General features: G+C 42.8%; 1 protein-coding gene across 2 annotated transcripts in view; it reads right to left on the bottom strand.

The window, feature by feature from the left end:
• Nucleotides 1–1,596: 1,596 nt before the first annotated feature.
• LOC110485928 (protein phosphatase 1 regulatory subunit 12C) overlaps nucleotides 1,597–11,311 on the bottom strand; it is an 11,712-nt gene continuing 1,997 nt past the window's right edge. The window contains exons 4-20 of one of the 2 annotated variants that reach the window (XM_021557165.3): nucleotides 11,123–11,241; nucleotides 10,673–10,832; nucleotides 10,319–10,463; nucleotides 9,891–9,965; nucleotides 9,503–9,582; nucleotides 8,416–8,525; nucleotides 8,160–8,224; nucleotides 7,743–7,876; nucleotides 6,797–6,884; nucleotides 6,552–6,669; nucleotides 5,436–5,545; nucleotides 4,538–4,602; nucleotides 4,412–4,451; nucleotides 4,057–4,161; nucleotides 3,561–3,611; nucleotides 3,323–3,373; nucleotides 1,597–2,838 (exon numbers count right to left, since the gene is read on the bottom strand). In XM_021557165.3, coding sequence (XP_021412840.2) covers nucleotides 2,752–2,838; nucleotides 3,323–3,373; nucleotides 3,561–3,611; nucleotides 4,057–4,161; nucleotides 4,412–4,451; nucleotides 4,538–4,602; nucleotides 5,436–5,545; nucleotides 6,552–6,669; nucleotides 6,797–6,884; nucleotides 7,743–7,876; nucleotides 8,160–8,224; nucleotides 8,416–8,525; nucleotides 9,503–9,582; nucleotides 9,891–9,965; nucleotides 10,319–10,463; nucleotides 10,673–10,832; nucleotides 11,123–11,241 — 1,603 coding nt within the window. In that variant the 3' untranslated portion in view covers nucleotides 1,597–2,751. The remainder of the gene's footprint in view (nucleotides 2,839–3,322; nucleotides 3,374–3,560; nucleotides 3,612–4,056; nucleotides 4,162–4,411; nucleotides 4,452–4,537; nucleotides 4,603–5,435; nucleotides 5,546–6,551; nucleotides 6,670–6,796; nucleotides 6,885–7,742; nucleotides 7,877–8,159; nucleotides 8,225–8,415; nucleotides 8,526–9,502; nucleotides 9,583–9,890; nucleotides 9,966–10,318; nucleotides 10,464–10,672; nucleotides 10,833–11,122; nucleotides 11,242–11,311) is intronic. The other variant, XM_021557166.3, reaches the window with a different exon arrangement.

Below are 11,311 nucleotides of genomic sequence, written 5' to 3'. Positions count from 1 at the left end.
GGAACTGGCACACACTGTCGTACATGTAGATCCAGAGCACCCCAAACATGCTCAATGGGTGACATGCTCAATGGGTGACATGTCTGGTGAGTATGCAGGCCATGGAAGAACTGGGACATTTTCAGCTTCCAGGAATTGTGTACAGATCCTTGCGACATGGGGCTGTGCATTATCATGCTGAAACATGAGGTGATGGTGGAGGATGAATGGCACGACAATGGGCCGCGGGATCTCGTCGTGGTATCTCTGTGCATTCAAATTGCCATCAATAAAATGCAATTGTTTTCTCTGTTCATAGCTTATGCCTGCCTGTTCCATAACTCCACCACCACCATGGGGCACTCTGTTGACATCAGCAAACCGCTCGCCCAGATAACCCCCGACACGCTGTCTGCCATTTGCCCAGTACATTTTAAACCAGGATTCACCCATGAAGAGTATACTTCTCTAGTGTGCAGCCATCGAATCTGAGCATATGCCCACTGAAGTCGGTTATGAAGCCGAACTGCAGTCATGTCAAGACCCTGGTGAGGACGAGCACGCAGATGAGCGTCCCTGAGAGTTTCTGACAGTTTTTGCAGAAATTCTGACAGTTTGTGCAGTGTCATGGTATACCATCATACTTCAAGGCTAAAACCATGGTTCATTTCCATAGTATAAATGAAAGGACCATAGTAGTACCATGATATAAATGAAAGGACCATAGTAGTACCATGATATAAATGAAAGGACCAAAGGGTATTATAAGAAACTTGGATTTGTTATTATTTATTTCAAATGATCACACTAACAGTTACTTTAGTCCAGAACTTAGATTTGGCAACACATTCAAGCAATTCTTAAAAATAAAAGTCAGCTCTATATGCTTAAGTCCATGTGAAGCCGTATAGTGGCTATGTGACTACTTTATGAAAGTGGATATGTCGATCTAGTGCAGGACTCTCCAACCTTGTTCCTAGAGAGCTACCCGCCTGTAGGTTTTCCCCAGTTGTCACTAACCTGATTGAGCTTATCAACAAGCCAATTATTAGAATCAGGTACACTAGATTAGGGTTGGAGTGAAAACCTACAGGACAGTAGCTCTCCAGGAACAGGGTTGGAGAGCCTTGATCTAGTGGACATGTTGTCGATTGTAAAATGATACACTTGCAAGTGGAAACTCAGAACTCAGCTGTGGAGTCATTACTGATTGTGATGTAATTATTAATGTATCTTGGTCTTGACTGTGTCTTTTTACCTACTAAGATTCCTCTTGAAAAGTCCAGTGCAGTCAAAAATGTGATTTTCCTGTGTTATATTTCCACACTATGAGGTTCGAATAATACTGTGAAATTGCAAAAATGATAATGCCCTTTTAGTGTAAGAGCTTTGGCCTGCCCGATGACATCACCAGGTGGTTAAATGAGTTTAATAGACCAATGAGAGAGTTCTAAACCTTTAGTTTTCAGTCGCCCCCTCCCCACTCAGATCACTCCCAGACAGTCCGAGCAAAATTCGCTCTTCGATAAGCTGTTTCTTTTTAACCATTTTAATTGAAAACAATCACACTAAGGTACTTTATTGTTACCCAAAAAATGATTTGATATTGAGATAAAAACAGCTGCATTGGACCTTTAATGAAAAGCACAATATAAATAAAATGAGCATTGACTTCCACATGCAGTGCTTCCCTAATGTCTCCATTAGGTAAAGGTGTTGATCGTGAGTTTTATTCTCTTCCCCTCACAGGAACTGTGAGATGGCGAGCTTAATTTACCATACTGTATTTTTATTTTTGACGTTGTGTAAATATTAATTACAAATATATATAGAAAGGCACATTGTCAAAATACAATTTGGCATGCATTTAAAACGGAGTAAACATTCAAAAGACTTGACCCATCTTGCAGTCTACTAACTAACAGGTCTCCGTCACAGTATGAGCACCCAGCATCTCCGTCCTTTTCTAAAGAGACCATTACTACATCACTGGATGTGGAGAGGGCCCCTGTACATAAATATACACATAAATATACATTCAAATTTGTTTTTACATGCGCATACAGTTTGGTCCAACTTTAACAGTAGTCAGCTCAAGTACAGTATTGACCCAGACTCGTCCTGAGAGAGACAAACCAATCACTTCACCTTTCCCCCAAACAACATGCCAAACAAGCCGTAAATGGGGGTTTGTATTTTTGGCACATTTTTGTGGAATATGCATGTCAAAACCTAATAACAACCTTCTCCGCCTCTCCTCAGAACTGAAGCACCTGACGTTGGCATCGCCCCCCCCCAGTCCTGTTTAGGTGTCTAGTGGTATGTACTCTGAAGTAAAATCATGTTGTTATCGTAAGCGTGCACTTTGCATGGTTATTAAAATATATCTTAAAAACACATGTATCCTTAAACAAAGTAACGCAGAAGCGAAGCACAAAATATTTAGGGTCAAAAAAATAATAATCTACTTTAAGAATTTGAACAGGAACACCATACAGTACCCTGTGAATCCATAGGAGGTGCAGTTCAGCTTGTTATACAGTAGATCGAGTCATGAGTGAAGACAAACCAAAGGCGCATGATAACCCTGCAAAAACTATTCTTTCCAGTTATAAATCCAAAAATGTCATTGAACAAATGCATCGTTGGTCTTCTATCAGAGCAGAACGCAGTTTATGCTGGGTTTTGTTCCCGGTATGTGCCTTGTTGAGTTGGGCAAGAGACAGGAACCTTTTAACACTTTTCTCCGTATTGAGGTTTGGGAGAGGAGGCTCATTTGGAAAGTTTGCTGATGACACGGATGAGAGCAGCATTCTCATCCTTTAGCCTCTGGTTGTCTGCTCGGAGATCCACCAGCACCTGGAAATAAACGATAACACAGGAAGGGAGACAAAACAACATCAGGGCAAATAGGTTGTTTTTCTCTTCGTTGTCATCATGATCAGTTGATGGAAATCTATTGGTTGTTGTATGTTACAGATAATGCAATGTAGAACAGTACATAATAAAACCATATTCTCAGAACATGATTTTTATTTTACATAGTGTTTGGGGTAGATTCGTTAGTGTTTGTGTAATTTGGAGTTAGTTTGAGTACTTTTATGTGGTTAATGTTTTTGATGGTTTATTTTTTGGGGTAGAATGTGGTTAGTATGTTGTTTTTTTTTTAGGTTGTTTTGGGTTGTTGAATAGTTTGGGGTAGCTTATGGTTAGTGTTTTGGGCAGTTAGTAGGATCTCTTAGCACATAATCAACGCTAATAATTCTGCAGGTTATTTCAAGTCTGAACAGACACAATAGGCGTTAAATAGGCTAGCCCCGGTGACCAAACAATTCCCTTCTACCTTCAGCTCATCCTCCAGTTCCACTGCTTTTCTCTGGAGTGCTCTCTTCTCCTGCGAGTAAAACATACTGATTTTATAACTCACTCCCACATAGGTATGGAGCCTTTATGGCTAATGACATGAGGTTACATTCCATTCGACCTCAATTGATCCAATAAATAAATCATTTCCTGAATTGGGAAGCTAAAAGTGAAATGGACCCGAAACATGAACACAGACAGTTTAAGCGGGGACTCACAAATCTCTCCAGTTCCAGCAGGGCCGGCCTCTCTGTGTTGCTCTCTTGACTCTGCAATGGAGACACAGACACAACAGGGCCAGTGATTGACGTGCACGGCTCAGCACAGAAGCCGAGCGGTATAATGCCGACACATTGTGCGTGCTATAATCTGGAATCCATCGGTGCTCCTATGTTCCTGTCTATTGTTTGTCTTACACCAACGTAACTTCCCTTTCACACTGTCAAGAGTCGGACACAGAACACCGTCAGGACCCGCCTCCCTGACAAGACTGACAGTGTCCCAATACTCTTCGTCTCCCTCCTTTCCACTGCTACGTGGATCTAATATATTGAAACGGAATACCTGATAATCATATCCAGACTTATCTGTAGTTCCCAAATCTGTAGTTATGAGCGAGAGAAGACAAGGAAAAGAGTCATGGCACATGGCTTTGCTATACACCATGGATCTTGACCCATGGCCATCAACATCCAGACAGGATCATATCCTCACCTGTCGGAGTCTCTCCAGCTCCACTTTGCTCTGGCTGAGCAGCAGCGCCGTCTCCTGCAGCTTGTCTTTGAGCAGGCCGTTCTCCTGCAGCACCGACCTGTACAGCTAGGGGGCGACACCAAACAGGTATTCGGTCAAAGGCAGAGGACAGCAGCCTGGATATAGCCTAGCCACTGCAGTTCTAAATAGACTCCGTTTAAGTGGTTTAAACACCTATTTCACAGTTAGTCAGCTGCATCCATTCATTCCCCTCAGAGCATGTTTTTCTCTCACTTATCAAAACCTTTAGCTACCATCTTTCAAGTGCCTGAAGAATGTGTATTTAAATCACTGGGAGTCGTCAACAATACCATACCATTTTGTAGTCTGGTGAAGAATCTCCCAACTGAGGCTCACTGCAAACATAGAGTACATGATTTACTCAATATAAAAGAGGTTTAGTAATTCAGTATACTGTAGTATAGACATTTAAAACACTTACCTGGGTGAACTATGATGGTGGTTTTCATCCTGTTGGGCTTCATCCATTGCATCCAAATGTTCATTCTTATTAAAAAAAAATATATATAAATACATATACAAATGGTACGTTTGACATCGACCACTAATATTATACCAGGCATTGTAATACAAGACCACTTTTGTGATAAAGAATCAGATTACATTTCGTGTGTGTGTGTGTGTGTGTGTGGGGGGAGGGGGTCCTATCATTCAGGCCTACATTACAAAGCAGTCAAAATACAGAAATATAGCAATTACACAACTGAAAAAGAGGAAAAAAGAACATTTCAGGTCGGGTATGGGGTTCCTGTTCTGAGTATGAGGTTACGAAATACTGTGTCATTTCCTCTTTGACTTTGTAGGACATAACATTTACTCTGTACTTGTGGCATGTTGGATGTGGACAAGAAAGAGTGATATTGGTCGAGTCAAATTAAAGTTCAATCAGTTTATACAAAGAGGAAATGGTCAAATGATTAGAACAAAAAGACTTCAAAAGCTCTCGCACAAATACTTTTTTTTTTTAAATATATATTGTTTTTAACCTTTATTTAACCAGGAAGGGCTCATTGAGATTAAAATCTCTTTTTCAAGAGTGCCCTGGCCAAGTCATTACAAAAAAAAAATACAGACAAACATGAAAAACTACAAGTAATCTAGTAAAAAACATTGAATTCACAAGAGTATAAAACAGCAAATTAAAAACATTGACAGGTCAGGGAATCAGCCTCAAAATCCTTCATCAGTGATTTAAAAACACCAAATCGGGACAAGTTCTTCCAGTTTAAAAGTATTCTGTAAGGTGTTCCAAGACGATGGCGCAGAGTACATAAAAGCCCTTTCACTATGAATATGTATGAAGGGGTTCCTCCTCTTACCCCTAGCTGAACCACCCCGGTGGAGCGTCTCTCTCTCCTTCCCTTCCGTCGGTCCCTCACTCCTAGCCGCGTCTCTCCCTCGGACCCAACCTCCTTCACTGGGTCGGTGTCTACAATACAATAGGAACAGAATGACATTGCTAGATCACGAAGGCATTTCGACAGCGCGGCTGGAAACTAACTTTTTCCACCGGTGGCACTGGCGCTACCAACTTGACGGCACCAGCACGTGATACGGTCGCACCAATGTCATGCCGCTGCGTGCCGATAATGACCCGACCTGTGTCTCATTATGTGCCTGCATTCCATACAGAACCAGGCTAATAACGACTAGTCGTCTTTTACGTTAGCATGCCCTTGCAGTGTTTGGCATTCAGATGAATTTGCCAGTGGCACACTGGGCCAATGCCAACTGAAAGTTACCGGCCTGAATGAAAAGAATGCTGGCCAAGAAAAGCAGACGATGCGGCAATCAATTCAAATGTTATGTTTATTTGGCAGAGCTGTCTAACCCGGTTCCTGGAGAGCTACCGTCCTGTGGGTTTTCGCATCACAAGAGACCATTGTGTTGGGCTAGCGGTGTTTTTGTGCTGTACAATGTAGGCTACACGTGATGGCAGAGTTTGATAAACAAATGCCCTGCAATGATCAAATCATCAAGAGATCATTCAGCCAGGTATTTATTGGCAAGGTTATTTGGGAAAGCCTTTAGAAATGTGCACATGACTCAATTTTGCGTCGCAAAGATTAAACCGAGACTTCGAACCAAACTTTATGAATACCTGGTCTGCATACCCATTGTTGCAAACCTTTATAATCATTTTTTTTTAAAACATCAAATTGTGAACCAAAAAGTAACGTGCCCAGGAGAAAACATATATTAAAATCACTGGCACCCTAGCATCAAATTAAAAATGTGTGTTGCACTGCCAAGTCAAACGGTCGCAAATACGAGTTTTGGTTGCAAATTTGAGCCTTTAACAGACACTAAGGCAAGGCCAGGGCATGCATCTGATATGACACTAAAATACTAGGATTCATAATCCTGTCTTCCTGAATGGCATTACTATTAATACATGAAAACAGCACATTTTTTCCCACCACAGTCCCACTCACCTCTCTCAGCAGGTGTTATGGTGACTATAGGGCTGACATGCAGGATGTTGCTAGGTGGTGGATCAGCCGGTTTGGCTACGCTCTTCTCTGCCTCCTTCAAGTCAGTGAGCGTCACACCCTGTCACAGGAAACAAGCAAAAAATGAATGTTTATTATTTATGCTGAAAGGTGGTCAGTTATGGTGACAAGATCCATTTGAAGTCCTCTGTAAGAGACGTAAAGAGATGGTTTATTGTGGCCAGTACCTGTGTGGAGCGGCGAGACTGGCGCATGAGGCGTGATCGTGCCTTCCTCTGAGACTCAGACTCCTCGTCTCTTACAGGGGCCTGGAACCTGAGGGGCAAACATCCACACAGCTCCATTAGAACCCTTAGATTCACAATGCTCCAAAAAAGAACCCATCCACACAGCTCCACTAGAACTCATAGATTCACAATGCGTCAAAAGAACCCATCCACACAGCTCCGTTAGAACCCTTAGGCTCATTATGCTCCAAAAGAACCCATCCACACAGCTCCGTTAGAACCCTTAGGCTCATTTTGCTCCAAAAGAACCCACCCACACAGCTCCGTTAGAACCCTTAGGCTCATTATGCTCCAAAAGAACCCATCCACACAGCTCCATTAGAAGCCGTATATTCATTATGCTCCATAAGAACACATCTTTCGGATGGGACGATAAACTGGTGTCCTGACTCTCTGAGGTCATTAAAGATCCCATGGCACTTATCGTAAGAGTAGGGGGTGTTAACCCCGGTGTCCTGGCTAAATTCCCAATCTGGCCCTCAAACCATCACGGTCACCTAATAATCCCCAGTTTACAATTGGCTCATTCATCCCCCTCTTCTACCCCTGTAACTATTCCCCAGGTCGTTGCTGCAAATGAGAACGTGTTCTCAGTCAACTTACCTGGTAAAATAAGGGAAAAATAAAAATAAATAAATCCACACAGCTCCGTAAAAGCACATCTACTTAATTTACAGCAGAAGAGACACACTCCTATGCTAGAACACATTGACAGTGCTTTAACAACTGCCTGTGTTGAGCGTCTCTCAGCGTCTCTCATCACCCCTTCCTTTTTATGTGCCACACCCTGCCTCCTGCTACACCAACTACTCAGTCATCTTCCCTATAGTTGTGCCAGGCCACTAAGCTTTAAATGTGTGTTTACTGTGTGTCGTGTGGCTCTTACTTCCGTCTGTCTGGGTTGGTGTTGTTGGGACTATCGGCCAGGGGTTCTTTCCTCTGGGGGGTGGGCTGGACCCGGGCTGTACGACTGGCTCTGTCCTGGTCCCGGTCCTCCACCTCCTTCTCCTCTGGAGTCTGCTGGACCACAGACAAGACAGGACCACAGGCAAGACAGGACCACAGGCAAGACAGAACCACATTAATACAGGGGAATAATAACACTCCTCTTGAACCTAATCGATTCATTGTTACTAGGCTGATGAGTCACATTTTTCTTGACGTTCAAATGGAAAGGACATTTTGTGAACATCAACAGCGAAGATACGAAATAACGAATAACTAAGGGTGTAAAGCCCGACAGACCCAGGAAGACTACACAACATCGACAGTACAGCTTAAGATACATTGAGACATGGCTTACCTTCTCAGCAGGGCTGACGGTGGAGGTGGCACTCTCTGTGTCTGGACTGGATAGAGTGGAGCTTTCTAAGACAGACAGACAGGAAGTGTACTCTGGTCAGTGGGTATTCATGACTGGGTACTCAAAATTGCCATACCACTTGACCGGAGCATTTTAAAATGTGAACATGTACTTCAATAAGTCTTCATTCTTCATGAAATTAGATATGTCTGTGTGTGTGTGTGTGTGTGTGTGTGAGACCAGCCATATTATATACCAGGGCTGCTCTCTTTCTCCTCGCTGAGCTCCAGGCCTTCAGACCTCCTCTCTTTAGACTGGTCCTGCACGTTCATCTTCTCCCTACTGCTCATCCTGCACACGGAGGTCCTGAAACACACACACACACGATTATTATCAGCATTTCACAGAAATCGGCTGCATTCTGATTCTTTACCCTCCTCCCAAAGTGTGCTCTCCTGCTCTTGGTCCATACATGGGAGGAGATAATGATCGGAATGTAGCCATGAAATTCTTTGGAGGAACGCATCCAGTTCTGACACTGTCCAACACAATCCTCCCTGCTATTATTGACAAGGAAGATGCCTCTTTCATAGTCAGCCATCTTTGTAAAATAACATTAGTCAATGAAGAACTATCCAATTGAATCTCATTGAAATTTCTTATGAAGACAAAACCATCTTTCTGCATGAAAATAAATATATATATAAATAATACTTGAGGCCAAGCCCACCACATTTACTCCAACTACAGTCTAACTTCAAAATAAATACTACAGATAAGAAGAGGAAAAGAAACTATAGAAAATAAGATGCAGTAGTAATAAGGCATATCTGTTGTTTGTTATCAGATGCAGTAGTAATAAGGCATATCTGTTGTTTGTTATCAGATGCAGTAGTAATAAGGCATATCTGTTGTTTGTTATCAGATGCAGTAGTAATAAGGCATATCTGTTGTTTGTTATCAGATGCAGTAGTAATAAGGCATATCTGTTGTTTGTTATCAGATGCAGTAGTAATAAGGCATATCTGTTGTTTGTTATCAGATGCAGTAGTAATAAGGCATATCTGTTGTTTGTTATCAGATGCAGTAGTAATAAGGCATATCTGTTGTTTGTTATCAGATGCAGTAGTAATAAGGCATATCTGTTGTTTGTTATCAGATGCAGTAGTAATAAGGCATATCTGTTGTTTGTTATCAGATGCACTAGTATTAAGGCATATCTGTTGTTTGTTATCAGATGCAGTAGTAATAAGGCATATCTGTTGTTTGTTATCAGATGCAGTAGTAATAAGGCATATCTGTTGTTTGTTAACAGATGCAGTAGTATTAAGGCATATACGGACCTCCGTCGTTTGTTATCGGCTTTTGCAGCAGTAGAGCCTGCAGGGTTCTGTCTGTCCACGATGGACTGCTCATTACGCCACTGTGAAGGGACACAGAAATATGACCACTGTCATTAGATAACACACATAATAATAATAATAATAGTGCAAGGCAAATATAGTAGCAAGAGTCATGACAGCATCACTCATCAGTAAGAGAAAAACTGGAAGACTGTCTTTTGCAGAACAGCCCAATATTACATGGCAAATATGGCAACAAGTCAAATGATACCCATTCTGAAAAGATGTGAAATCTACAATTAATATTTCACAATCAGGCAGTTTTGTATTGGCCATCTAGAGAACTATTTTGCACACATGAAGTGACAAAACAAAAGGGAAGTCTCACGTTGGCTTGTTTCTGTGACAGCTCCTCCAGCAGCGACACAACACTCTCATCAGCGACATCAAATGGAGTCTGACCCTGCAGGGTTGACGTTGCAAAATGAAAATAGGGCACAAAGGAAGCAGCAAGACCGTACGTGGCATCCCACTTCCTACCACGTGACGACGCTATATTAGCCTAGCATTTCAAAAAGTAGTAACAAATACCACAGAGACCTGGTATACAAGCAGTCGGCAATATTTCGGAGGGACATCGAGCAATGTCTTGAGGAGGACGGGCTCATTGTTAATTGGCTGGAATAGAATAAATGGAACGGCATCAAACATATGGAAATCACGATTGACTCCGTTCCATTAATTCCATTCATTACAATAAGCCTGTCCTCCGACAGCTCCTCCGGTATACATGTGTACGGCTCTAGTCTGTCTCACCCCATTGCTGCAGACCTCCATGTCGCAGAGCTGTTCAGCCAGTATCCTGCAGGCATCTCCCTGCCCCCAGTGTGACGCTGCGTGGAGAGGCGTCCAGCCATCACAGTCCATCTCTGACACGTCCAGACCACACTGGCATAGCAGTCTGAACCACAACAACAGAAAGGTTTAGCACAGAGAACAAAGCAGAAAGCCTATGCAATTGAGTTCATTCATTTTGTCTGTTTGTTTTTTAACAAGGCCCTGTTTTCCCATAAACTCAAAGAGTTATTGAGCTTGTTAGAGTGGCTGTGAGGGAGAGACAAGAAAAATAGGGTTTATTGAGAGAATTGGGACACGGTCATGGACACTCACTTGATGGCTTCCAGGTAGCCCTTGGCTGCAGCCACATGCAGGGGAGTGGCCCCAGTTTTGGGGTGCCGTAGTTCTGAGGGAGGCCCCTCTGTCAGCCAGGCTCTGGCGTCTTTCATGATCTGCTCCTCCTCCACCCGCTTAGCTGCCTCCACGTCCACCCCTGAGACGGGAATGAAATGTATAATCAACAACTCAACAAGAACGTGTAAAAAAGTGGTAGTCAAGAAGCTTCTTCCTCTCTCAACTCCATTGAAAAAGGGAGAGCCTTGATTCTTGTTTAGCTCGATATGGAACGTTGACAGCATCACAAGCCAAAAATTGGCTAAGAGTGTGCCCTGGCTTCGCTTCCTTCTCAGTACCAAAGTAAGTCTTTATAAATCAGACACCACAACACTTATCACCCTGAATCTCTCCTTTGTTTCCTCCCCATGTTGGTAGCACCGTACTCACCTTGTCTCACTGTGTATTGGTGCAGGAGCGACTCAGTGGCCTCGTCTTCAGCTATATCTAGCGGGACGTCGCCATCGCAGTTCACAGCAGTGAGAGACGCACCCTGCTGCAAAAGGAAACTGAGATATGGAACGAGAGTTTGAAACCATCCACAACTGAGAAACAGGCCACATAATCAAGAGTAAACAA

Source organism: Oncorhynchus mykiss, chromosome 13 (assembly GCF_057628025.1).
Source record: "Oncorhynchus mykiss isolate SJ-2025 chromosome 13, ASM5762802v1, whole genome shotgun sequence".
Lineage (NCBI taxonomy): Eukaryota > Metazoa > Chordata > Actinopteri > Salmoniformes > Salmonidae > Oncorhynchus > Oncorhynchus mykiss.
Note: the sequence above shows the minus strand (reverse complement) of the source record. Positions and strands in the feature narration are given on the sequence as shown.